The 26,849-nt window shown below is 39.1% G+C and overlaps 1 protein-coding gene across 3 annotated transcripts in view; it reads right to left on the bottom strand.

The window, feature by feature from the left end:
• Positions 1–1,239: 1,239 nt before the first annotated feature.
• ESRP2 (epithelial splicing regulatory protein 2) overlaps positions 1,240–26,849 on the bottom strand; it is a 41,157-nt gene continuing 15,547 nt past the window's right edge. The window contains exons 3-15 of one of the 3 annotated variants that reach the window (XM_041458780.1): positions 22,895–23,008; positions 21,771–21,885; positions 20,959–21,057; positions 20,783–20,837; positions 19,891–20,001; positions 18,903–19,035; positions 18,664–18,706; positions 17,850–18,151; positions 15,666–15,887; positions 14,194–14,392; positions 12,749–12,944; positions 11,558–11,735; positions 1,240–1,398 (exon numbers count right to left, since the gene is read on the bottom strand). In XM_041458780.1, coding sequence (XP_041314714.1) covers positions 1,240–1,398; positions 11,558–11,735; positions 12,749–12,944; positions 14,194–14,392; positions 15,666–15,887; positions 17,850–18,151; positions 18,664–18,706; positions 18,903–19,035; positions 19,891–20,001; positions 20,783–20,837; positions 20,959–21,057; positions 21,771–21,885; positions 22,895–23,008 — 1,926 coding nt within the window. Of the gene's footprint in view, positions 1,399–4,276; positions 4,367–11,557; positions 11,736–12,748; positions 12,945–14,193; positions 14,393–15,665; positions 15,888–17,849; positions 18,152–18,663; positions 18,707–18,902; positions 19,036–19,890; positions 20,002–20,782; positions 20,838–20,958; positions 21,058–21,770; positions 21,886–22,894; positions 23,009–26,849 lie in introns of those variants that run through there. The other 2 variants (XM_041458782.1, XM_041458781.1) reach the window with 2 other exon arrangements.

Genomic DNA, 26,849 nt, shown 5'->3' with positions numbered 1-26,849 from the left:
AGCATAAGTTACTTTCAAAAGGCAATGCACATTGTAAGCATCTCTTTTATTGTAATATAAAGAAGCATACATCATTCAGTTCTTTTAAGTACAACTCAAATTGTACACTAACAAAAAAAAAGATCAATTCAGACATCCATGAACATGTCAACAACAGAATTCATTACATTTTGCTCTGCTGGTATTGCACTTGGAATGATTTAGAAGTAAGGCACAGTAAAAACAAAGTCATTTAGTGCTTCTACAGCAGATGTCTTTTTTTAAACACGTGCTACATGACGTAAAAGTACTTCTAGCTTATGTATATACACATGGGAAAAAGAAAAAAGCATGCACTAGTGAATTCAGATTTCAACATATCTTGCTGTTTCATAATATACAAATAAAGTAGTTTAAAGATGTAAACAAATTGCATGCACATAAACTAGAGCAAAATCTTTAATACAGTATCTGAAAGCTATTATGCTTAAATAAAAAAATATAACTTATTAGTACTCAGGTTTATGTGCCATTTTTGTCCTGTAGAGACTAAAAATATGGGGTTGGGAGCAGGGTGGGAAGAGAGGATTTTTCTGGTTTTGCTGTTGGTTTTATTTTTTCGCTTTACGCATTGGCAGCAGTACACTGGTAAGAAGGTCAAATATGGCTTTTGCAAAACAATGTCTAATGAAAACATGAAAAAGCACAATTGGTTCAAGATCCAGCATCCTGATATTTTCCAGTCAAGAACAAAACAAAACAAAAATCAATATGATCTACGCTTTGAACTGGGTAAGCCATGCATTCCAAAAGACCTTTCTAAAGACATTTAAACTCTACAAGAACAAGACACTTTGTCAAGTGTAAACCCTTAAAAACTAAACACAGAAGAATCTGAATGACTCAAGCATTGTTTTCCACTTCAAATGCTACTGAGTAAGTTTTGCCCGTGGCTGCGGTAGCTGAAGTGATATTGGGCTGTCTCCAGAATTAACTGCATGCCAGGAGCAGCTTTGCTTCTTTTTACACAGGTAGGTTAGAAATTAAGTAAATTAACTGCACAATTTTTGGTTTCACTTTATCTTTGGCATAGCAGATGCCATTTTTCAAATTAAAAAGGACATGCACCATGCTGCATTCCAGCATGTTACACTGAAAAGGCACATTTGTTGCTGCCTGGGTGGCAAGGGAAGACTTCTTATTTTGCAAAAGGCACGGTGTTGAGTGCAACATCCTTTCCTCATCCTCCAGAAAGTTCAGCTAGACCAGGTACAATTGTACACAGCGGCTGCCCAGGAGCTGTCCGTTTCTCTCAGCCACTGCTTGCTTAGCTAGATCCAGGCTTGGAAAAGTCACCAACGCCTCGCCACTGGGCTGCCCACTAAAGTTGTAAAGCATGAGGATGGAATCTGCTTGGAGCTGCAATGGTACAAGAAGACAAAAGAAAAAAAAAAAAAACTATTAAGACGAAAGACAACACCTGGAAACGCAGTTTTGTCATGTTGGTGCATTTTTTAGTGCATCTGGCTCACTCCACTCCTGTGTGCATGGTGAAAATATTCTGAATGTTAAGAATGGGAAGGAGAAAGAATCAAAGATTAAAGGAAATTTTAGCTTGGCAAACAGCAGCAGCTCTTATTCTGCTGGAGTGCTGAGTATAGTGATGTAGACATAATTCTCTGCAAAAGTTTTGCTAGAGAAGCAATTGAGATTAAAGGTTGATAAAAGGAGAGTGTTAGAGGTTAATAGGAGGTGAATGGAGCAAGAAATCCAGGCATGAATAATTCTTGTACTATGTGGACTACTGGCCAAGTGACAAAGGCTATTAAGGCATGTCAATACTCACACACAAAGTTAAAAAAAACCCCAAGACCATGCCAAAAATAAAAGAGCTGTATGAGTTCTCTGTTGGGAGAATGAGCTGAACTCAACACAGGTATACAGTGCAAGGAAGATTTTTTCTGAAAAATGAAGTAAAATTTGGCGCAAAACTGAATTAAATAAATATTTATTGTAATTTTAACAAGACTAAAGAAAAGCAGGTTAGCAGACAAGATTATTTAGTCATTGGAGTTGATTTACTTTTGAGGGCATTTGCCCTCATAAAGTCTTAAAAGGCAGTTCCAAATTGCTGAGTTCAATCAGACATTACAGTCAGCTCTATTGTACCCCATCCATTTTCCATAAGATCCAGGAAATTCTTCCAAGCTAAGTTTGAGCTCCTGCTTGTTGGATAGAAATGAAGTTTCAAAATGAGAGGCTGAAGGACCAAAAGCTCAGCATACAAGGTTAGTTTCTTTGAAAAACAGTGTCAGACAAAGCAATGCTGGAAAACGAACAAGCTTTATGAATATTAATTCAAGTTAAGTTCATGTGACATATGTCCTCTTGAGTTTATAAAAGGTTAAAATATTTAAGTGTTTCATTTCTGTAGAACTTGTGTGTCTGGTATACTACAAGAAACAGCAGATTTCTCAGTTATTACCAATAGCATTTCATTCATAGATCATATCCTATATCAGCTTTACATTCAAACATACGAAAATAAATCAAGTGCATGCCAGAGCTTCACTCACCCAAACACTGAACAAGCAGTAAAAATATTCTTAAAATATAAGCAACAGCACACTTTAAAAACCAAAAGCATGCATAAGACAGTTAGTACAAACTTTCTATCATTTCCTCTCAGAGAACTAAAGTTAGTCAAGAAATAGCATGCAAAAGAAATAAAAAAACCCAGATAAAATACATCATCTCTAAAGCCCACTTCTAGTTTGGAAGCAATCTTGGTTTATTTCAGAGTAACCCTCTCTCAAAGAGAAAGCTGTTCACGACTTGGTTTGAGCTGCAAATCTGAGCTAAAAGATGCTCTGCTCTAAACCAGCTCTTTGCTGTTAATCCATATGGGATCAACTCATTTACCATCAGTCCAGAACAGAACTTTAATATTTCAGCTGAGAGTCAGCTGAAAACACACATGGAACACAGTTAGACCTCTGAGAACAGAGGAGAGTTTAAAAACATAGTTTAAATAGCAGTATTGGTGTAATACCAATGTAGGGTTCTAGAAATTCATGTTATGAGAGCTGCACAGAAAGTTAGCATAGAAGTCTACACATTCTGCAAGCAACTTAATTAAAAGAACTAAATGAGCCCCTTCAGTTTCATTTTGAGACATACTAGGTTTAAGTTCTTATTTATAGATAATTCTAGAGAAATAGATTTTCTGTATGTACATTTGTGTTTTAAATTTGGATTCAGATTCACACAAATTTTTTTTTCTGGATTTTTTTTTTTTTTTTTTTTTACTCTCCAACAGTGGTACCTGTATAATACTACTTTGACTAATTCATGGAGTAGCTCAGTCTGAATTCTAAGACCGTTTCCATGTCATACTTAGTAGAAACCAACTGCTGATCTGGTTTTCCAGTTAATCACCAGACCGTGCAGTCCATCTGCTCCCTACAGATCCAACACAAGAAAACAACTAATTTGAAAACAACTGAGTTGATGGTTGTTAGTGAAAGTACATTTGTCTGTGAAAGTAATTCTCTCAAAGCATATTATGTGATTGCCATTTTTAAACTGAAAGGTTGTTCTGTTTTTTTCTTAAGGAAAAAGAAAATATACTAACTAATCAGTAGCCTTTTGAATGGAATACAGTAGTACTGTGGCATAATGTAGTTTACATAGGCCATAACAAAATTTCTCTAAGAATTATGTGTAAGTGCCAAAGATGCAGGCAAATTTACTGTTAGCAAATCTAGTTAGTTGCATTAGAAAGTCACTATACCCAAAAATGTAATAGTTCACATTGTATTAGGGAGATCAAGGAGACATATTTATCTCTAGTCAATTATATGGTACAAAAAAGACACAGCCAGAGGTCTGGGGATCTTCACACACACATTTGAATGTGCTTTCTAGCAATATCAGGGAGAAAAAAATAATCTCCTACTATTCTACTAAAAGGAAAATATTAGGCTGAAAGGTTCACATGAGATACAAGCATTAACAAACCCTTCTGGAAGCTGAACACACCATCTGAGCAGAACCAGGCAATCACTGCCTCCACCACTGCTGCCCCATCAGCTACAGATCACAGTCAGCCCATTTCCTTGGGTTAGTTGATTTTTGAAGCAGGAAGACTAACACCAGGATCCCAATGCAAGCTACTATGGGGGAAAGCCACAAGCAAAGATCTCTGTAGCACCAAGCCCTTCTTTCCCTTCCCATTCACCTCTGGAGGCCCAGGCTCTGGCAGTCACATCTTACCTTCTTCAGAAGTTACAAAGAGTTACAAACAGACCCACTCTTTCGGTGCTTGTAACACACTCCTGGCTTGATCGCTCAGCTGAATTAGGCCATTGTAGTCATCGGGTGCATACTACAGTACAAGTGTGACATGGGACAATCAGCAAGAGAAGGAACAGTCTGGCACAGCAAGCCACACAGACCATCATTTGCAACCACAATTAAGAGTATCAGCTATAACAACTGGCAGGAGACAGTGAATTGGATAGATACTACTTTTATGTAAGATAAAAAATACATTAATTGCATTACTGGTTGTAGAAATAAAGTAAATGCTTGTGGGGAATGTTCTAAACTGTGTATTTGAACTGCTCCTTATCAAGGAAGGGAAATAGTTCAGACCTTGTGAAGTGCTCCTTTTTTCCTTCTACTCATGAGATGGCAGCACCAGGTAACCAAACTCTTACATTTTCATAAGAACAATCAAGAACCCAGTAATGGCTCTCACTGGGACAGATGAGCATCTTCCAGCCTGCACACTGAGGTGGGGGATAATTGTATGGATCTCATTCAGATCTTTTATGCACTCATGGAAATGAAGTGCAGCTTCTCTAGGATAGAGTGACAAACACTTGAGCTGCAGATAATACTTGTACTCCATAGACTACACCAATGTAATGAAAGAAAAATCAATGCCCCAGCATGAATGCATTCACAAGTAAAATAGCATTTATGCTAGTGTAGTGTATTTCTACATTGGAAAATGAAATAAACTACACAGTGTAACCGCATCATGGCAGATTTGTAGAAGTAATAACATAAAAACAGTGACTGTAGAGAACAGTCACACCATCAAATTAGAACAAAACCCTCATATGTGAATCAGATCTAAAAATTATTTGAGATCCTGAATATGAACAGTAATTGCTCATACTACTGGCCTGGTACAAATATAACATATGAAGTCAGAAAATACATCTTGGAGAATATCAAACATTGTTTTTAGCATATAATCTTTCCAAATCCCATATCCTGGAAAGGGACCAAGCACTTACACATGCTGCAAAGACTACTTGAGTAGTTCCTATAATCCAGAAGACAAGAGTGTTTAGCATAACCTGAGTTGTAGAACATCTTTTCAGTGCACAGAACAGTTTCCTGTCTCCACCCCAGACAGACTAATGTTTTAGATGATTGCCAAATGCACACAATGTAGATGCACTATGCTGCCTTTCCTTTGATATTTCTATAGTACAAAAAGTCTCCTGCCAGCTTAGGGAGAAAAGGGGTATATTTGGGCATACAGAACATGTATCCATCCAAAGGGAAGTTGAAAAGGAAAACACCAACCATCCTGTACACACCTTTCACAGAAAACAATAACCAAGAGCCCAGAGAACACAAAAGAAAAGAACCCCCTAGAATTTTACTACTGAATTCTAGCCACATCTAAACCCATGCCATTAAGTAAAAGACAAATATAACAAGTATTTTCCAGATAGTCTCTACCAGGGCAACCAGACCGTGCAAATATTAGATTTATGAGTTCCCAGACCTGCCCTTGAAACAAATCTACAAAATGTAAGTTTACTCTTTGGAAGGAATGTCTCAAGATAGTACATACTTTAGATTATCAGTAGATGTACAGTAGGCAAAGTTCTACAGTCTTACTCTTGCAAGGGACAGCATTTCATAAGTTACACTTGAAATTGAATAAACAATGTAGAAAATATGAAAGTTGGAAAAATGTCCTGTACAGAGTTGTCAGAGCTTAGGCAAAGACCTAAAGAAAGCGAGAAAGAAAGAAGAAAAATAAATTCATCAAAAGACCTAGAAATAGAAGTAGCATCTAATCACAGTAAGAGACTGCAGTCAATTAAAACAGAAGCTGTAGAACAGTAAATTCTTCAAATAAAATGAAAACTACCCTAGCTTGCCTGAGTAAGCACATGATTGTGAATCTTTCTGATTCTGTCTGCATTTCAGAACCCATAAGAACAAAACAAGAACATCCAACCACACAGGACCAAACCAAGGGTAAATTGGTTAATAAAGATGTAATACACTATACTTCCTCCTTGAATTTTCTTCAACCTATTTTATTTCTTTGTTCTTCTTTTGCTGAGAGAAATATGGGACTGTCTTCTCCTCACAGACTGTGCACAGATTTAACCAGGTCACTAACCAGTAAGTCATTGATTTCCATTTCATTTTTGCAGTTCCTACAATGAATATTCAAAGCTCAGTCTCCAAACAGCACACACAAAGCAACTTAGAGAAAATAACCCACTGCTAAAAAAAAACAAAACAAACCCAGCACTGAAACTGGAAAGTATATTTAGACACACTCCAACTGGGAAAAAACAGGAGCAAATGATAGAAAAGAAAAACATCATAGGCAAAATGGCCACTTCAGGAAGGCAGCTTCAATTCTTGCCCAAATGACCCATACACTTTATCACAAAACAGTTCTCAAAGGGAACTCTCAGACTCTGGAAAAAAGCCTAGAATATATAACCACATTTGGTGGTAGGTAACTGCAATCTTTAGCACAAGAGTCAGGAGAAATACCCTAAACTGGCTTTGCTCCTAGAAGCGCATCAATTGTACCATAAGACTGCCAATACAAACACCCACAAATACCTGAATTCTGTGTGGAAGAGATACCACCTGAACCTTCTGTGTATCAGAGACTGAAACAGGTAATGCTTGTGCCAAAAATACAGAGGGTGCCACTTCAGTCTCTTGCTTCAAGCGTGGGAGGCAATAGACAGAAACTGTAACCACTAATTTACTGGTCCCAGTCTCACAGATGCTTTCTTCACACAGGCAACATTTCCAGGTGGGAGATAAATTTAGGAATAAAGCAAAAGAAGCAGTGTGCTCTATTCTGAGTGTGGGGGTGAGCATGGAATAGTGTCTGTATTGTCAGACGACTTCCAATCCCATTAAGTGGGAATTCTTCCTCTACCACTTCCCCTGTCCCTTCCCTAGTCAGAGGGTGCCATGCTTAGGACTGGCACACAGATGATGGGGTATTCCCCTCTCAGGCTGCAGAGAATCAGATTTCAAAAGGATCCCAAAGGAAATACAGAATACTTCTTTGTTTAAGCACACATTTCAGAGAAACAAACTCCTAATCCCTAAAAAGTCAGCAACAATGAAGTCTGTTGTCCTGATACAACCGAGAAATGTCGTTAGTGCCTTTGGAATTTCGCCATCCATCCACTTCCCTTCACTTCCTTATTACTGTTTTAACCACAACTCACCCTCCTCCCCTCCACCAGCAAGCCTTAAATTCTGTGTCTCTGAAGCCTTGGAGGATTAATATACTGCAAAAACTCTTTATAACTGCAGACAACAGACACTTAAGCCCAGTAGAGGTTTAAAGAACACTATTTATTTTATGCTTTTCCTATGTAGAAACACATACACAAAGAAGTCCTTACATTTCCATCCCAGCCTTTTTCAGCAAATTCAGGAATCTTTTTAAAAGTTCAGGTGGTGACCATGGCCCCTAAACCTTAGTTATCTTCCAGGATTTTGGTTGGTTTTTTTTTTTTTTTTTTTTTTCACTGCTATGCTTACTCACAACTTACCTAAATAGCAAGTCTGCTTTCTAAGAACTAATCCACAGGGTCTTTTCCAGGCAGGCGTGAGTTCACTTCACATTCATGCCAACCTCCAAGAAACTGGGCAAGTACTACTAAAAGGAGGCTGAATCCTAGCCAAGACAACAGCTGTGAACTGGTTTTTGGTCAGCTAAGATCACAGGCACAGCTAAACTGCATCTGCTTCTACATTAACCTAACAGTTCTTGTCATGATACCAGCCCTGCCACTATTTGTATTCTCAGAAAAAAAAATTATTGAAAAACCACACACCAACAAATCCCCCCCTCCTCCGCCACAAACTCAAACCAAACAAACAACCAAACTGAACCAAACAACAACAAAAAAGAAAACTGAAAGGGAAACCCTACACCAAAAGAGACTCCAGCATTTGGAGACTAAAATACTTTGCATTGATTCCTTTAGTGGCTAAATAGTAAAACCCATGAAGTGTTCAGCCACTAAATAAAGAAAAATAAAAATACTTTACGAAAAATTTTGTTCTGCTATGCACCAACTTCACATAAATCCATCACGACTCGACTACCACCCCTGTTCAATCATTATTTACCAGAGTTCTCTCACTGCTTCTGCACCTGTACAGAGTGATGGCCTGAAGTAACACTGAGGAGTTTTGCTGTATGTTATTACTCATTTGCACCACTTCTTCCTCAGACTTCACCCCATAATATGAAATATGAGTTACTTTTCTGAATTCCTGAAGAGTCTCCTCACAATCCCATCCATGGATCCCTTACTTCAACAAAATGTCCAGAGACCAGGATCTGCTGAGCAGTTGGTGAATGGCATGGTGAGGGTTTTGTTGTTGTTTTGGGGTTTGTTGTTTTTTTCAATTTGGTTTTAGTTGGCTTGGGTTTTGTGGTTGTTTTTAGCTATCCTTAAGTTATGTATCCAGCATATAATTGGACTCAAATCAATGGCCCTATTGCTTTACAGTACAACCAAAAAGCAGTTTAATGTGAATTACTGAATTAGCTCTTTTGAGGATTACAGCACACTACAATATAGAAAGGTGATGGGGAAAATTGCCATCTCCCTGATTTACTATTAAAATTCTTCTCGAGTTTTTCAATTGCTTAATCCAAGTTACAATAAATACATGTAAGCTGGAAGGAATTTGCACCAATAAAAACAAGAAAACAGAACTACAAGAAGAAACAGAGCTGCTGAAACACTAACCAAGAGGCTAATACTAATAAAATTAAATGAAAATTAAAATGCTGATCTGCAGACTTTTAAATAATTTGTTTTTAGAAGCATGTACTGATGTTGAGACCAGCTTGTTGAAGCTCATGATATCTCTTAAGAGGCAGGTCTGGTATGAAAAGTGCTTTCACTTAAGTAGCAACATGTGCACACATGCAATGTACAGAGCCCATGAAGCCTGAAGGAAAAATTCAGAGGAGAATAAAGCAAGAACTAAAACTTGAACCCTGTTCCTTCCAGACAAGGACACACAGAGACAAAAATCACCCTTCAATTTCAGCATCTCCGATCTGGTTCCCAGAATACCAACACTGAAGACCACTGAATACCAACATCAATTAGCTGTACAGAGATTAAAACCATGCCCAAACCACTGATGATTTTTAAGGGCTCACTTTATGAACGAGCAGAAGCATCGTGCAATAAATCCTTGGGCAGCAGCAGAAAATGAGAAAACAATGCGAAGAAAGGGGAGGAAAAAAGAAAAAAAAGATTAGTTATTTCTCCAGAGATGTAATATTGTCCCATTACAGTAAGTCACCATCTCCTTTCCCCCTGAAGGAATGAATGAGTATAAAATTAGCATTACCACATGTGGGATTCCAAGAACAATTCAAAGGAATTCCTGGTTCCTTTATAAGATTTTGAACCTGATCTCATTTGGACAACATCTTCTAAAGAAATCAAAGAGGTGACCAATTTAATAACAGTAGCTGATGATCACAGGAGATGGCAGCAGCAGAATATAGGTTTCACCTTGTGGCAAAATTTCTGTTCCTATAACCATTTAATTGTGCAATACAAACACCAGGAGCTGCTCTTCAAATGCAGAAATGAGGAGAAGAGCAAACTGAGTACGAGACCCAAAGTCCAGGTTCACTAAGCTGAAGATTTAACAAAAGGTAGAGGTTCATGCCACATTTTTCAAAGGTGCAGTTACACTTCTAGCTAAATTTCAATCTATCAAATAAGCTTCCACACTTAAGGTTTTAACATATCCACCATCTAGCCACCAAAACTCCCAACCAGTAGAAAACAACTAAAAGGCAAAATATTGATGGCTAAACAATAGGACGAATGTTTATTACTTTTCTGGGTATCATGAAAGCCACAAATAACTGAACTTGGTTTGAACTCTGGAAATATCTGTGGAAGAAAAAGCCCTAAAATACAACAATATGCAGTTTCTTTTTTACTGTTTGTCCAAATTCATGTGACAATCTTTTTCCACTGAAAAACTTGAGTATACAAAACTGCCTTCAAAACATAAATGTAACATTCAAACAGAAGACACAACAGGTAGAGCACCGCACCTTCCAAGTACTCAAAACTTGGAACATACACATTTAAGCATCTGTTCTCAGTCTACATTCATTTGCATACCAGATATCTGGCTCAACAAATTAAAGCTCATTGTCTTCTAAGAATGTAAAGGTTAAAAAAAAAGAAATAAAGAAAGAAAACATACCAAGCCAGAATCTTTCCTATTACCTCTTGCAATATCACTGCTATCTCAGGATGTTGAAGGACAAACATGCAAAGATTATTGCCTTTTGACACAAATCACTTGTCCATTTGCAGTGGGGTTTGAGAGCCACAAAGAGGATTTTAGTTCAGAACTTCCAGGTAGTACCCAAAAGGGCAGAGTTGGGACTGTGTAAGTGCTGTTATCCACAGGAGTTAAATACTCACCAGAACATACCATATTCAATTACCTTTCCTTTTAGCAAAGATGTCATGACAAACCATGGATATAGATACAGTATCCTCTGAGACAAAAGGCAGAAGACATCAAATAAGAGCTGCTGGAAAACAGTGTTTGTAGCTGGTGCCTTTCTTTTTTTTAACTTATCAAGAGGATAAGTTTGTTTGCTCACCTGTGAGCATTTCATCAGTCCATACAGACTGATATTACTTACAGTATATTTGCTGTCAATATGGACAGCATGGATAATACAGATTTCCTTTAGTTTGCAATGTAATACAGCTTTAATGAAACATGTTCCTGCCTCATCATTACCAATCATTAGCAATTGAAACAGTGTTTAACCAAGACAGCTGTGTCTCCTTTTGCAAGTCACCACACCCAGCTCACAGCCCTCTGTATTAGAAATCAGCAAACTTTCAGTGTTGAAGGTCAAACACTGACCCTACCAAAAAGCTCCCACCACCAAGTGGCCAGGACTGAAAACTTTTGGCAGCCCCCACTTTTCTTGTGGCAGCCCCTCTCACACTGGGGCTCTGAGGTCTTCAAACTCAAACCCCAAACCCAGACACCAAATCACTGCTTCCAAGTCAGGATTTGTTTATTTAATAAGAAGGCAAATCGTGTGTTACTCTTCAGTCTGCCAGTTAAATATACAACAAGCAGCTTGCACACGTGTTTGGCAGTTTCCAAATGCTCTTGCTTGCTCAGCTTGACCTCCACTGATCACTGAATACTCAGAGGTCCAAATACCATCTCAAGGAGAGGGCAGCATACTAACCTGGTACCCCTGGAAGAAACTGAGTATCTCCTTCATTCCTGTGTTATATGGCAAGCCCTGCATCCGGACTAAGGCTCCAGGCTGGGGCAGGATCGGAGTGTGGGTGGCAGTGGCAGCAGCTGCCACAGCTCCTGGAGGAGCTGCAATGTACCCCACCGTGGTAGGAGATACTGGAGGACTGAAAGAGAGAGAGACAGCAAAATTGTTACAAAAACCAATAACTGGTTCTACTGCTCAGAATAGGCAAAGATGGAACTGAAAATTTAGATTTGAAAAATAATCCAAATACTACAGAAAAACTAAGTCCTGATGTGGATTGTTTGTGGACTTTCTTGATTTCTCTTCAGCATCTCATGATCTATTTTTAGAGAAGGGAGGGAGGGGAAAATAGCAAGCATTTGTACTTAAAGACATAAGGAGTGGCATTTGTTATTTCACAGGGGAGTAGAAAAGGTAGCTGCAGACTACTTGTTTTAAGATTGTTAATAAACACACAAAGAAATAAAGAGGAGGGGGAGCCATAATAGGAAAAGGAGGAAAACACCCAAATCTGACATTTCTGAGCCACAAAAGAGTGAGTAATTAGCATCTCCATCTCTGGTCAGGGCCCATTTAGCAAATTACCAGATACTCAAGCTAGCAAGTGTCACACAAGCCTAGCCAGTGAACAAGCTATTCCCTCACAACCCCTGCACCAGACTTCAGTGACTCATGCTGATACCATCTGTGGAAAGGGAGATTTGCTTTGCATTTTTACACCTGTAAAAGTGTTCTTTGGTCTCACTGATGTACAAAATCAAACCTAGTACACACCTATGATGAATCTTTCAGCATGAAAAGAGTATTGTAAGTAAAAGAACAAACTAAGAGGTGAGGGTAGAGGTGTGGATTGACACAGCTCCTCTTCTGGCCAATAAGTAGAGCTGCCTTGATGACTTTGCCTCAGTGCCATAAAACCCCTTTTTGGCCAACATTATCACGAAATTCAAGCAGAACCTACAGAGGAGATGAACCCCCTTACAAGGTCACAGAGAAACAGTTAAAATGGTTTCTGCCTCTGTTGCTGAACATTAAGTTTCCAGGACTACCTACCCTAGAGGTACAAATTTAAGAGCTGTTCACAGGTGACCATAGAGTCACCTACTGCACTGGGATGAAAGGCCAAGAGGAGCAGTGAAATCTCAGGGTTACCTGGGATAGTAAGCTGTGTAGTTCATGTAAAGCTGAGCAGCCTGGGCTGGGTAGTAGGTAACAGTTGGAGGAGCAGCTGCAGAGGCCTGAGGCGTCCTGGTGGATGGCAGGAGGGCTTGTGGCTGGTAAAGGGCTGCTGCCTCTGCTGGGATCACAGCTGCTGTTTGGAAAGCAGCATAAGCTGGTGGAGAAAGACCTAAAACCAAACCAGGACACAGCAACAAAAAAGCAATCAGAATGGAGAACTCTTGGATTAGTAACTCCTCTCTTACAGCAATGTGATTAAAACCATCTGGGCATGATTGATGAATACTTGAGCAAAGACTGCTCTCTAGCCTCTCCCCTGGAGACCTTTGCTACAGTGCCACGAATAACAGCCGGGGCATTTGGAATGAGTAATTCCTAAAAGTTCACAGCTCCTAGGTCTGAGCAGCCTTGTCTATATGTAAATGGAAAGTAGGGAACTTCAGAGTTAATAAAAGAAAGCATAAAGCCATGTGCATAGAGAAAGCAGGCGTGCACACCAACACACCCTGGTGTTTTCTAACAGAAGTCGTACTCTGTGGGACAAAAGCACCATAATAGTGCTTGGACATCCACATGGATGCACACATGGGCATCCATAACTACTGACCATGAGACTTCATGTATAAGCTTCCTTCAAAACATAACTTCAAAAAGTATTTTTGGGATATAGAAAATGGAAGGGAGAATACCCCACTAGATCACTAGTGTGATGCATTTTGATTAACAAATACCTAATTTGTACAGGAACAATAAACTTGGCTTGGTGTGCAGTCAAATTGATTTTATATACTATATTTGGCAGCTTTTTACTATTTTGCAAATACACATCAGTATCTGCTTTGTGATTTGGTAGTGAGACTAATTAGAACACTACAGTAAAATTCCATTATAGCTCCTCAGTAAGGTTCACTGTAATCTTAAAGTAAAAAAAATTAAAAGCCATCCAACTTCACCACTCTATGGTTGGTTAGTATATCATCCCAGTGGGTGTTTTCCTTCAAGAATAAGCCCAAAGAGTACCTTCTCAATGCTCTGAGGCAAGATAGCAAGAGCACTCATCGGCAGCTGGAATATAGAACTTCTCCCCATTTTAAAAATCCCTCTCATTCCAAGTAGGTTTCACTACAGGCAAGTCTACTGCAGAGCTCAGAAGAACAGTACACCCATAAAAAGCAAAGTGTGCAACAATTTCACTGGCAAGGCCTTGCTGCCCTCTACTCACCACCGAAAATACAATAAAAATGCTTCTGATCAGTCCCATTATTGCCCAAAGGGAACAATTCCAATCTTAGCATGTACACAGATGGATGATTATTGATCATGGCAAAACCCGAGTCAAAAGGTGAAAGGCCACAAAGCTTCAGCACCTACCACATATCAGCCTTTAGCAGCAGAGAGCAGAAGAATTGGAGACTTACATGGTAACTTACATGGCGGTGGGGATAAGCCACTACGATTTAAAGTGCCACCCATTAAAACAAAGTTCATCTCCTCTCCAGAACACTGGAATACTTCCACATAACGGTCCTTCATCATTTTTTTGTGACATTTTTGAGCCACCATAAAGGCTTTGTCAGCAGATTTCATTTGGATAAAAGCATCACCTGACGGTCGTCCCTAGGGGAGGTGGGGAAGTAACTGTAGGTCAATCTGTTACGAAATCACCCAGATCACAAGAAATGCAGAAAGGACTAAGATCAAACATCTACTGAAAGCCTGTATCATTATTCCTTTTCTGGCACAAGTGACTCACAACTCAACCATTCTATTTAGGAGTAGAAAAATTAGGACTCATGCAACAAGGGCCCAGTTAACACAATGCTACTTCAGTCCTCTGCAGAAAGAAACAGAATAGTGTAGCATGGAAAAAAATTTGGAGGTTTCTCATCCAAAAGCTGTTCAAAGCAGGACTAACTTTCAATTTACGTCAGGCCACTCATGGCCTTCTCCACTTGAAATCTGAGCATCTCCAGGGGTGAAGGTTCCATATCACCTCTGGGAACCTGTCCAGATGCTTAGTTAATTTCTCATTGTGATTTTATTATTTCGCTTTTCCATCAACCGGAATGGGATTTTTTGGGTGTAGTTTATTCACATTGTTTCTTATTCTTTTGCTGTGAAGCTCTAGGAAGAGCTTGGCTTTGCCTTTCCTACAACTACTTTTGAGGTAATAGTACAACAGCATAAAGTTCCAGATCCTTTACTAAAGTCTATAGCTCCATTGGAAGTTTATTTCTGGGTCTGAGTTTCTGCAATCTGACAGATATACCTGTCTGTATAAAATACAAAAAACTTCCTTAACCAAAAAAATATATACCCCCCCCCCCCCCGAAACAAATATAGTAGATCTCCCATTTGTTTTCTTTAATACCTCAGTATTTCTGTAATTAAGGACTTACTTTCAACACAAGACAACAGGGAAAATATATCTCTATGATCACATCATTAAAATACACCCAAACCACAATTTTTAATTATAAACTCTCTTTAAAGCCTAAGCAACTGCTAATCAAGTTAGAAAAAGCTCATTTTGACACAAAGAGCACTCAAACAACACAGCAGGAACCCTGAAGCTGACAGAGCAGCTATGCCATCTAAAGGAGAAATTTCTGTTGTGTATCTCCAGCCTCTGGCTGAAAACAGCCTCCAGGATAAGGTTATCATTCAAAGAACAAGCTTCATCTTTCCCAGGCTGATGCATATATACATACAGAGAGAGAAAAGCAAGGGTGTATGTAAAAGAGGAAGAGAAATGAGGCAAAGACAGACGAAGAGAACATTGTAATTTTCCAAGGCTGGAGAAGAGTAAAGCGAAGATCAGGTAAGCTGCCCTGACTTCTAACCTGTTCAGTCAATGCAAAGTTACTCCTCCCATGCAAAATGCTGTTACCTGCTGATTAAGGACCATGTGAACTCCATGGGGCTTGATATCCCCTGTGGCATCTCCCATAAATTCCAAGATGTCATCAATGCCAGCAGTGTAAGGAAGACCTCTGAGCCGCACGCAGTCGCGGACGCTGCCCGTGGCAATGGTGTATGGTGGGGGTATGACTGGAATGATGGGAGTTGGAAGAGTTGGAATAAGAGGTGTTGACATGTATCGATTAAGTACCTGTTGGCAAAAAACCCACAGCAATGCAGATTTACAATCACCCGTCTGAGCACAGAGCAGTTCTCACAACACTATTTCCAACAAACTTCCAACAAACCCTTCTTATGCCAAATTATTGCAGTTAGTTTCCTGTCGGGCATTTGAAAATTTTAAACTCAGAGAGGGGAAGGCTAACAAATTAAATTTGCCAGACCCCAATAACAGACTTTTCTCATGTCAATATAAAAAAGTTAAAAGCCAATTACTGTTTATAGTATCTCAAAAAGGAACATCTGAAATCACATCTGTGCTAATAAACCAGTATGGCCACATACAGTTCTTAGTTAAATCAGGGTAAATTAAAACCAGTCATTTTAAAAGAACTGAGACCTGAAACAGCTAGTAAGTAAAAGCACTAATTATAATTTATTCTAAAACCTGGTTGGTTAAGAGAGGGTGCTTATTTTTTTAACCCCAGTGCTCATCTCCAAGTACAGATTTTCTGAGGAAAAAATAAAAATTAAAGATAAGACTACAGGAGACTTTGATCTCAACATTTTCTCTTGACTCATTTCCAAATGACAAAGGGAACATATGACACATGTAGGGGCTTACTGCTGAAAACCATTTTTAGTGATGATTATCACAAATAAACACATACTACTGAAAGAGGTACCAAAAATCAGGTTACAAAGCTTTAGGTTTTTTTAAAAGTGATTCAGCTTAGGGAGTTTGTTTCAAGAATCTCCTTGTAATGCCTTTCAGGACAGAAATCTCTCTCAGTTGTGTGGAGAGTATTGCAATTACTTTGTACTAACACAAAGTAGATGAGAGCTGGCTTTACTTCTTGTAATTACTCAGACAAGTAGCCCGTCATTTCCTAAGAAATAATCGCTTGCCCAAGCAGCAAAAAAGTTTGGGTGTCAGCCTAAACAGCTGTCAAAGAGGAAGAAGTAATGACATTTTTGGTAGAATGTAAGTTATATCCAGGTCTCCCTGAAAAAAGTAGAGAAAAAGCAGAGACTTGGTTGCTGTGACAGGGTGATTTTGTTCCTTCTCTCTCAGGAGGGAAGCTGTGGGGGAGGGGGAAATGCCACTTCCCAATCTTCCCAGCACACAGATTCTTGGCTGTTGTAATATCCATATCACAGTAGTAGCAATGATCTACAAGTGTGGATATTCTTTCCCTTGTCCCATCCCTTCTACAGAAAGACTTCACTTGTCATATAAGTTGCACAGTAACTGTATTACATTTTTATAGCCAGTGGTTATGCAAAGACCAGACCAAATCTAATAGTGGTTCCCTCTGGAGCCACTAGTCTAGAAATATTCTGTGTCAGGAAGAAAAATACCATAATGTGATGTTTTTCATAGGGACAAGCTGGTGAAGAAATGAAGTGGTTTTACCAGTTTAAGAAAGTAATGATGGTGAAGGATAGGGAAAAAAGGAAATAAATTACCTCAGGAAAAAAAAAATCTCTTCCTTTCACCAAAAAAGTTAAGATACATCCTCTTGATTCTTACTTTCCAAGAAAGCAGTTGCTCATTTCATGCATCCAGATTTGGATTTAATATTAGAAATTCTGTACATGGAGACTAGTATTTAAAGACAATACTGCAGATTTTCAAAAAGCTTTACTACAATACTATCAATCTACTATATTTCTAAAATTATTTTTTTGGTTTCACTCAACCTTTAAGGAGAAGAAAAATATGCAATGATTTTCCCTTTATAGTCTGAAGGATGGTAGAAAACCCATCCAGGCAGTGGCAGCTTAAACAAAGACCCCAAAACCCCCCTCCCCAGACAAAGCAAAAGCAGTGCTGCACAATTTTCCATGACCATTAGGAAATATATATTGACCTTTCTTGACATTTTTCATATAATAAATGTTCATGGTTGTCTACAACATATTTGTGTGCAAGCATTAGAAGAAATGTTTCAACTGTTCAGTTTTGAGTCTCACAACCAATAGTTACAACCTGTTGGACCTCTGCTGCCGTGCTCCTGAAGAGTTCAATGTAACGTTTTCCAAGTATTTCTTTGTGCTTTTTAAGTGCATTCTGTGCATATTCTTCACAGGAAAATAACACAAATGCATCTCCTGTGGGCCTGCCATCTGGGTACTTGACAAAGAGAAGTCCCTCTTTCCCTCCTGTGACTGGGCATTCTGGTCCCAGGAACCCCAAGACATCTTCCTGAGTAGCAGTGAAGGGAAGGCCTCTCATCCTGATGATAACTTGATTCTCCTTGGATAAGAACTGGGCCACTTCATTGGAGGTGCCTGGCAGAGAGATAACAGCCCATGGTCAGCCAAGAACTTGTGGTCGGTGCTGGGCACCCAGTTCCAGGGGATGCAGCAGCAGGGAAGCACTAAGGAATACTGCAGTAGGTAAGCAGCCAGGAACAAACCCAGACAAGACCCAAAACACTACTAACTGTCAGCAATCTGTTTTGAGGGGAAAACTTCTTAATCTGCAAGTGCTTCATATTTTAATGAAATCAGAGCAAAGATGAGATTAGTGTGAATTAATACAAGATACACAGGTGCTTCCACTGCAAAGGCTGGTCTTCCTCCCAAGAAGGAGGGAAATCTGTGAACATCACAGCTCAGATGCTCACAGCTCAGTTTCAACCACGTGAAAACAGAACTTGACAGGGTCAAACATTCTTGGAAGGCAAAACAGGAAAAGCTACTTCATTATCCATTTGCCTCCTCAGTTAAGGAAAAAAAAAAGAGCATGAACAACATTCCTATGAACTGAAGTAATCACACTGAATTCCAGCATCACTTACCTCCTGCAATTTTTAAGAATTCTTCCCCAGTTGCTTTGTAAACCTTGAAAGAAAGAACAAAAAATTCCACATGAATATCACAATGTTCAGCTTTAAACCACACACTCACTTTCACAAGCAAGAGAATTGTGTTTTGGTATTTTGAGCAAAACAGAAGTGCACTTTGGTTTTGAATGAGAACATAGCCTGAAATATTCAGGTTTCTCTCCAAAGATTTGTTTCAAGTCACAACTTTTTACCTCAATGTATCTGCTGCCCATGTGATGCTTGTGCCTTTCCAGGGCAAGGTCTCTCTGTTCAGAATTGACAAACCGAACCAAAGCCTCCCCATTTCTTCTTCCTTGGGAATTCAGACAAAGAGCCACACCACCCCTGGAAGGTAAAGACAACAAACATAAGCTTAGTCTGAATCTTTAATACATTTAATAAATAACTGTGTAAGAATAGTAAAGGAATCAGACTTAAACATGAAGATTACAGATTGGAAAAGAAATTGCTACTATCCAAAATTTAATTTTTCTTGTAACACAATTATACTTCAAAATCTGCTTCACTGAGATCCTGGATCTCATGCTGTTCATCACTTTCTCAACTCCCATAAAGATTCAAATTTGTCCTTCCTGTTACCTCAGAGATGCACATTTGAAGTTCCTCATCACTCTAAATTAAAAAAAAATATATATATTTTCTCGGTGTTGGAGGTCTGCAATATATATTAATTGACAGATATGCTAAATAACCTCAACTCTCTTCATATATATGTATACACATAAATCTATACACAGGCATACACTTGAATCACAGGAAAATTTATTCCAAAGAGGACTTAGAAGTTTCTGAATGTGGCCTGTATAGGGGGTATAGAAGAATTATAAGTTGTGTGAAGCACCACACAGGCACAAAATTAAAGCTTTTTTTATGTCTTGGCCTCTGTTTTGATTAATGCAATAGGAGTTTCTCCCTTTTTATACTAGCTATAAATGGATGTATATATTTGTTTTCAATTGACAAGTCTCTTTTCTTCTTCACATATTTCAAAACTTTTTCTTGCACCCCTAAGGGTGGTAAACCTGTTCAGCTGTCATGGCCACAGCATGGGAAGGGGTCAAGTGGGGAAAGACTGAAGGACTCCAGTGGGGAGAGTGAGGGATGTGTATACAGCAAATATTAAAAGAACTTGCTATTAAAGGCAAAGTGATAAAGCAAGGCTAATTCTCCTTATCTTACTTGGCAATGTTGAGTCCTTTGAAAAAACGAGCAATATCCTGGTCTGAAGACTGCCATGGCAAACCTCTGGCACGTATTACTGTCTCACTGTCCACAGTCTCAGATTTACTACTGCACAAAAAGAAAAAAGAAGAAAAAGTAAGCTTTCATCCAGGTTTTCCAATATTTTATCAAACTTCAGATTGCAACTAAGTGAATTGTAAATTGGGAGCATATTTTATGTTGAGACTCTCCTATCTCCATTATTCCTTTCAATAAAGAAAGGGAAGATAACTTGGATAATCCCTTTATATCTATAACACTGTAGATGCACAAGGTTGTCACCACATTGCAATTCCTTAAATAAAAAAATAGGAAAACTGCCTCACTGTAATGAGGAACTGAATTAATTTCATTTGAAAGATCTAGCAGTCCAAGCAACACAAATTACTTCAGCCTAAGGTATTTCAGTCTGGTCACTGAAATGCATTTGTACAGATGAGCCATCTGTTCCTTCATCCCTAAACCCAACATCCAAGTGAGAATGTAAAACCACTTTGAGAAGCACCACACAGCTCAGCTCATGTAGGGTGCACTGGCCATCAGCCCTGTTGACTTAGGGAAAGTTCACAAATATTTCTTCACCTGGGTAAGATAAGCCAGCCTCGCTGCCATGCAAAACAGAAGCAAGAGAACAAAGAGCATTTAACTTGCAGTGACTTTAAAGAGATGGACTAAAGTACAGCATGCCAGCCACAGTCTGGCTGCACTGCAGTGACTGTGCACTGATTACACTGGGCTGTTCTCAGGAGCCAGCCTGCTTTCACATGACCATGGGGAAATATTCACAAGCTTTCCTTGCTGCACACAAGACTCATCTTTATTTGTAAACAACCGTGACAAGAGCACTTACCAAGGACCTGTTTCATACTTGTGTTTCACAGTTTCAGGCTCAGTAAATACGTGATCTGTGACAAAACAGGAAGTTTAAATATAACCAGAGTCAGAGATTACTTAAGAATGACAGCACCACTGCCAATTCTTTCAGAAAAGAAGGATTTTAGCATTCAGTATAAATAGTTAACTTACTACAACCTTCTGAAAGCATGCTGAAAATGATAGCCACCATGGTCTTCACTTGCCACACGCCAAAGTCCTCCTCTGCTTCATCTGTCCCTAAGCCTAGATCTAAACAGGTGATTATAGAAAATAACAGACTTGCACAATCCTTTGTAAGTAAGTCATAAGGCTTTCATGATATTAGCACAGAACTAATAATCAAATGTACTGGTCTTAGTGGGGACATGTGGCTATTAGACATGTTACACTGCTGATAAACTGGTTTATATTCACTTCAACAGACAACAGTTTGAAAACTATTGAGTGCTTACATAGCTGCAGTGTTAACAGTCCAAGAAAGGAAAAGCTGACAAGTTCTTATCACTTCAAACATAACCGAACTTCAATCCCATTCAGATGGGCCTCAACAATCCCTCTAATTTGAATTGATATGTAGGGTAATATGTGGGTTTTGTTTTTGCTTTATTTTAAACTCAGTGTAGTCAGGATCATGCAACTGTTATCTGTAAACAGTGGAAACCTGCAGGCCAGCTGGTGCTGAAAAAGCCCACTGACAGCTCAGCTTTCCCTTTAAGATCAAGTACCAGTGCAAGTGATGCTTTTCTTTGGCAGATTTACTAAATATGGTTTAGAAATCAATTAGATTCGACTTGGGGGGAAAAAAAATTACAAGCAGAGCAACTCCCCTGACACACACTCCTTTCACTTTACCTGTGAGTTTATAAAACCCGCATCTAGTTTTAGTTTTCTAAACTCAATCACAGAGATAAAATTCAAGGAACTTAAGTGATTGTGGGATATAAGCTGAAGCAAAAGGATACATTCTGCCATGGTCTTGATAGTCTGATCTTTCACGGCGGCTGAACTAGGGTAGCAAGTGTGGAATTCTTTGCGCAGATCATAAAAGGAATAGAAGCAGTCTGACAACACAAAGTTCTACAAGGAAGGTAAAAATGTTTATTTTATACATGCAATCCCTTTAAATTTCAATTAATACTTTTGAACTGAATGAGGTACTCTCAGAAATCACGTAGTTCCATGTCACCAGCTTGCTGGCGACAGAGCAGTTTGATTCCTTTGTAACACAGTTCAAATTCCATAACTCTACAGAACTGGATCTCTACATGAACAAAGTCAAATAGCCTCTGGGAGTCAGACCCATGCAAAACAGATGGAGAGGATGGCTGGGAAAAAAATATTTTAAAATATCTGTGTTTTGCTGCTTAATTCCCATTTTTGACACTATTTTATCTTTTGTGGCTACACTGAAAAGCAGATTTGTGCCAAACCATGACGACAAGTTTTAAATAAACATTGTCACAGTTTACAAAATCCCTTTCAGCAACTTTCAGGAAAAAATCCAACAACTAGCCAGCTCCTTCCATGTCAGCAGCTCTCATTGTTGTGGGGCTCCTGCAGACCCTGCTAAGCCAGCAAACTCAAGAGCCACCACCTTGCACAGGTTCTTCTCCCTGTGCATGACAGGGTGCTCTAAACCCTCCAGGAACTTGGAGCAGAAACTGTTGCTTCACGTGGGTGTAGCAAATAAGACGCAACTCTGCTTCCCATTGAATAAGTGCAGATGGGGAAGCACTGCCAGGCCACACCACCACCTGTGTGCTTACCCTCCACAGGACACTGGTTTAACACAAGCCTAAGCAAAGCAATAGTTCTCCATCACTTCTGAGTTTTGATCTGTACCTCTGCTTCCACCCCACACACAAAATTCAAAGTACTTGTATTGCTTCTATCTCTATCCTGTTTTTCCTAATGTTCCTCTTCCTTATGCTCATCTGGGAGTCCAAGTAGTGTGGCTGACTTTCAAGATCAAGTGCCTAAAATAACTACTCAGGGCTCAGGCAGGGATGGGACACTCCAGTTCCCAGGTGGAATTGTATCACTCCCCTCCCAGTGCTGCCTCTCTGCACCAGTTCTCATCTTGTACCTTCTTGGATGTTTCTGGGTGGAGAACTTGTCGGATGAGTAGCTGGCCATCACTGCAGAGTGTGTAAGAGCTCCTTCCAAGTACTTTCAAATCACTGGATACCAGCTGACTAAACTGTAAAATGAAGTGAAAAGTTTCATTGTACTGACTGATAATTTCATGCACTTGCCATTGCTTCAGCACTTTTTTTTTTAAAAAGAGATAAAGTAATTCAATATTTTGTTAAAGTTTTTGAAAATGAAGTGAAAAGTTTCATTGTATTGACTGATAATTTCATGCACTTGCCATGCTTCAGCACTTTTTTTTAAAAAAGAGATAAAGTAATTCAATATTTTGTAAAAGTTTTTGAAAAACATGATGGAGAACAGACACGCTCCTGATTAAAGTAAGCAAATAAACTGTATGCATTTGTATAGAAAACAAGAACACACAGAATATAGTAAAAAGACTAATTAAGAAGATTATGGCAGAATTATGAGTTCATATGAAAAATTATCATATTATATTGGTAATGTACAAAATCTGGACTAACTATAATTTAAGTTATTAAATATTTGAAAGAACTTTGAAGATAAACTACAATATTGATTTTGCAATACCCTTTCTTCACCTATAGCACCTTTGACTTTGATTATGTCCTTAATAATTATTTAACTTGAAAAACAAACAAAAAAAACCCTACCCATCATGATTTAATAATGTTTCAAAAGTAATATATTAAGAAAAGCCAAACAAATAGTGATCTAATACCTTGAAAAGTAAAATTATAATCAAGTCATGTCCAAGCTAATAAAGTTCTTGGTAGAGATAAAGTGTTATGAATACTAGATTAAAAAAAATTATTTCCAGCTCCAGGATGGCTAACCCCCAGCAGATTAATTCTCAAGAGGAAAGGGCTCCAGTTGTCTTATTCTGTTATTTTCCACCCTTAGATAACAGTTTCCAGCCTTTTATTACTCTATACCAGTGTTAAATTCCTAGCTCCTAATAAGTCAGCTAGCATATTATAGTATCTACATGTATCAGTAATCAGTAGCCTGTTAACTAATTTTCAAGGGTACAAATGCAATTATTCTAAGCTTCCCTCTTGATGCTACTCCCTCTCAGGAAAGCATCACCTCACAAGCAAAGCAATAATTACAATCACGATGCAGTAGCCACCCACTGCTCTCAGCAACGGCTTCTATTTCCAAAACAACCACCCCCAAAAGCAAATTACAAGTTGATTTGAGGCTCAGACAATATCTTTGTGCTGTCTTTTAACCTGTATATGGGGAGAAAAGAGAGTTGGTTTGTTTTACCATACCACATGTGGCACTTTACATCATTACAGTCTCTGCTCAGGAAAGATGATGTCCTAATGACCTGATCCCACAGCTACACAGAGCTCAGTGTGAACAAGTGCTGCAGCACCTGCAGCCCAAAGGTAAGGCTCCACAAGGGAAAACACATGTATTGAACATGATTTAGAAGGAGCAGAGACATGATTTCCCAGGCTTTGTTTCAAAATAGCTGCTCAGACCAATCCAGGCCCTTTTCTAGGCTTGGGCAGCTGACTGGAGTTCCACTGCCATTCTGAGTTCAGAATCCAGTAGTAGTGGGTACTACACACCAAAACAGGGAACTGAGGGGCAGAGATGGGTAAGTTGCTTCATTTGCAGATATATTTACAGATATAAATATGAACATATCTACAAAGTGAAGTTATTTAATAGCAGAGAAGTATTTGAAACTGTAAGAAGGGTGAATATCCGCCCAAAACAAAAACCTTTATAATGCAATTCTCTGCACACTACCAAAACACACAAAAAGAACAAACACATCACACACAGACAAAATAACTAACTAAAAATCAACCAACCTAAACTTGCAGATTCCCAAAGCCTGTTTCCTCCCAATTGCTACTACAGGTTGTGGTCCTACCACAAGCTGAAGTCTTGAAGAACCTGAGGCTTTAAAGCCAGTTATTGTTCAAAGATGATTTAAAGTCAGAAAATTGAGATCTGAGAGTGCTCAAAATACCTCAGTTGATGTGTAAACATCAGAAAAAGAAGAAAATTCCAGTGGACTCCATAGGAACCACTTAAGAAAAGTAGTTCTGTGGACAGCCGCAGTCACAGACCAACAACAAATATTTTCACCACAACGATGCACATGAGAATTACCTTCTTACTAAATGCAGAAACTTACTAGTTTTTGGTTTGGTTTTTTTTTTTTGTTGTTTTGTTTGTTTTTTTTAACTAATGTGTGGGAACTCAACACAGAGACAAATAACAGCGAACCCCGATACCAACGGGCACAGTAAAGAGCAAATATTTGTAAAAAGGGGTTGGAAATGGTGATAGGAATCAGCCTCCAGTGGGGGTGCACAGGGATTCTTGCTGAAAGGAAGAAGAGTCTTACTGATGAACAGCAATAAAACACTCCCCAAACCTTCAACTTTGTACCTTGTGTTACTGAAGATGCTCAAGAGCTAACACAGAGTGCAGTTAGGAAGTTATTTTGATCAGATATAAGAAGAAATCTAACCTACACAATTTGTAGAAAGCAGCAAACGTAAGGAGTCTCCTGCTGTACACACAAAATGTAAAAACTGTAGATAAAAAAGACTTCATCAAGTTAGAAAACTAAAGGAGAAAAATGTTTGCACAAGGGAGGAAATGCTCAGGTCAAATGGTGTAAGTCACGTTAGTAAAAATCAAGACTTGCAGTGAAATATTCACATTTTTTCCAGGTGGTGTTTCCCACACAATCTACAGCTGAAAAGACAACACAGATAATTTCAGAAGCCAGTACTGAGAAGATGCCAGAGTAGTAAAATATTGCATAAGGACACTGATAAGCCCAGAATTCCAAGTGTACTAAGGTTTAAAGAACTACTGAGGATCAGCATTTGTTTTTATTTTTACCAAGTGTATTTGCAGTGCATATTTATTAAATGTCAGTGATAACATTCAACATTGCAAACTCCTTTCCAATGGAACAATCAACGTGTCAAAACAATACTCTACTTTTCTTACCAAATCCCAGCAGCTTAAAGTACCTTAGATAAACGGCCACAAGGTTGGCAGGCCTTGCTGGGAGCTAATTTAGAAACCTCTATTTTAAAAACAACCTGTTTCAAACTTTGGGGTGTACTGCTCTGGAAGAGGGCAAGACAGCTGTGGGAAGAATAGTCAGGAGACATAAGCAATCTTTGTTATCCAAACCAGCTCAACTATGGCATGGGTTAACTGAGGAGAGGAGGGGGTAGCAGAGTGAATGGGAAGATTCACTCAGGATCACAGCACAGGGCAAAATAGCCCCAGAGGAACAACAGATATTTGAGATCAGCCTGAAGTAGCTTCTTTCATCCACAGGAGATGTCTCCTGATTCTGCAGAGGTTGAGTATGAAAGGCATAGCTGTGGACCAGCTCTTGCTGCTGTAGATCACACTGGACCCTCAAATCTTCCAGGCAATAGATACACACAACACATGAGTCAAACGTGTGAAAGCAGCTAGGGCAGATGTGTTTGTAAAGCCACACTGTTCAGCACAACAAGCCACACCAGTTAAGCAATTCAGCATTGCCCAGGAAAAGCCATCTTCAGTCTCCTTTCTTGCACCACAGATTTCAGGCAGCATTTCAAAAGACAGCCTTGAACCGGCATCCACCCAAATGGAGCAAGCAAAGGACAAGTTAAGACCAGCACCAGATTTACATTACCTTTTTCTGTCTCACATGTTGAACAACCTGTCCACAACTCTGTCATTTCATAAATTCCATCCCCATCTCCTTCACTCCACTAATAAAATCCATCTCAGCTATTTACCTGCTGTCATTCACCTTCATGCTGCCGTCCAAGCACGCCCCCACTCCAGCAGGCAAAGCCGCCCCACCTTAACGCTGCCCCCACCAAGCTCACACACCCTGTCTGCCCTGCTCATCTGCTCCTTCCACAGCACCAACACAC

Source organism: Pyrgilauda ruficollis, unplaced genomic scaffold (assembly GCF_017590135.1).
Source record: "Pyrgilauda ruficollis isolate IOZ18807 unplaced genomic scaffold, ASM1759013v1 scaffold13, whole genome shotgun sequence".
NCBI lineage: Eukaryota > Metazoa > Chordata > Aves > Passeriformes > Passeridae > Pyrgilauda > Pyrgilauda ruficollis.
The sequence above is the reverse complement of the archived record's forward strand: the minus strand, read 5'-3'. Positions and strand labels throughout refer to the sequence as shown.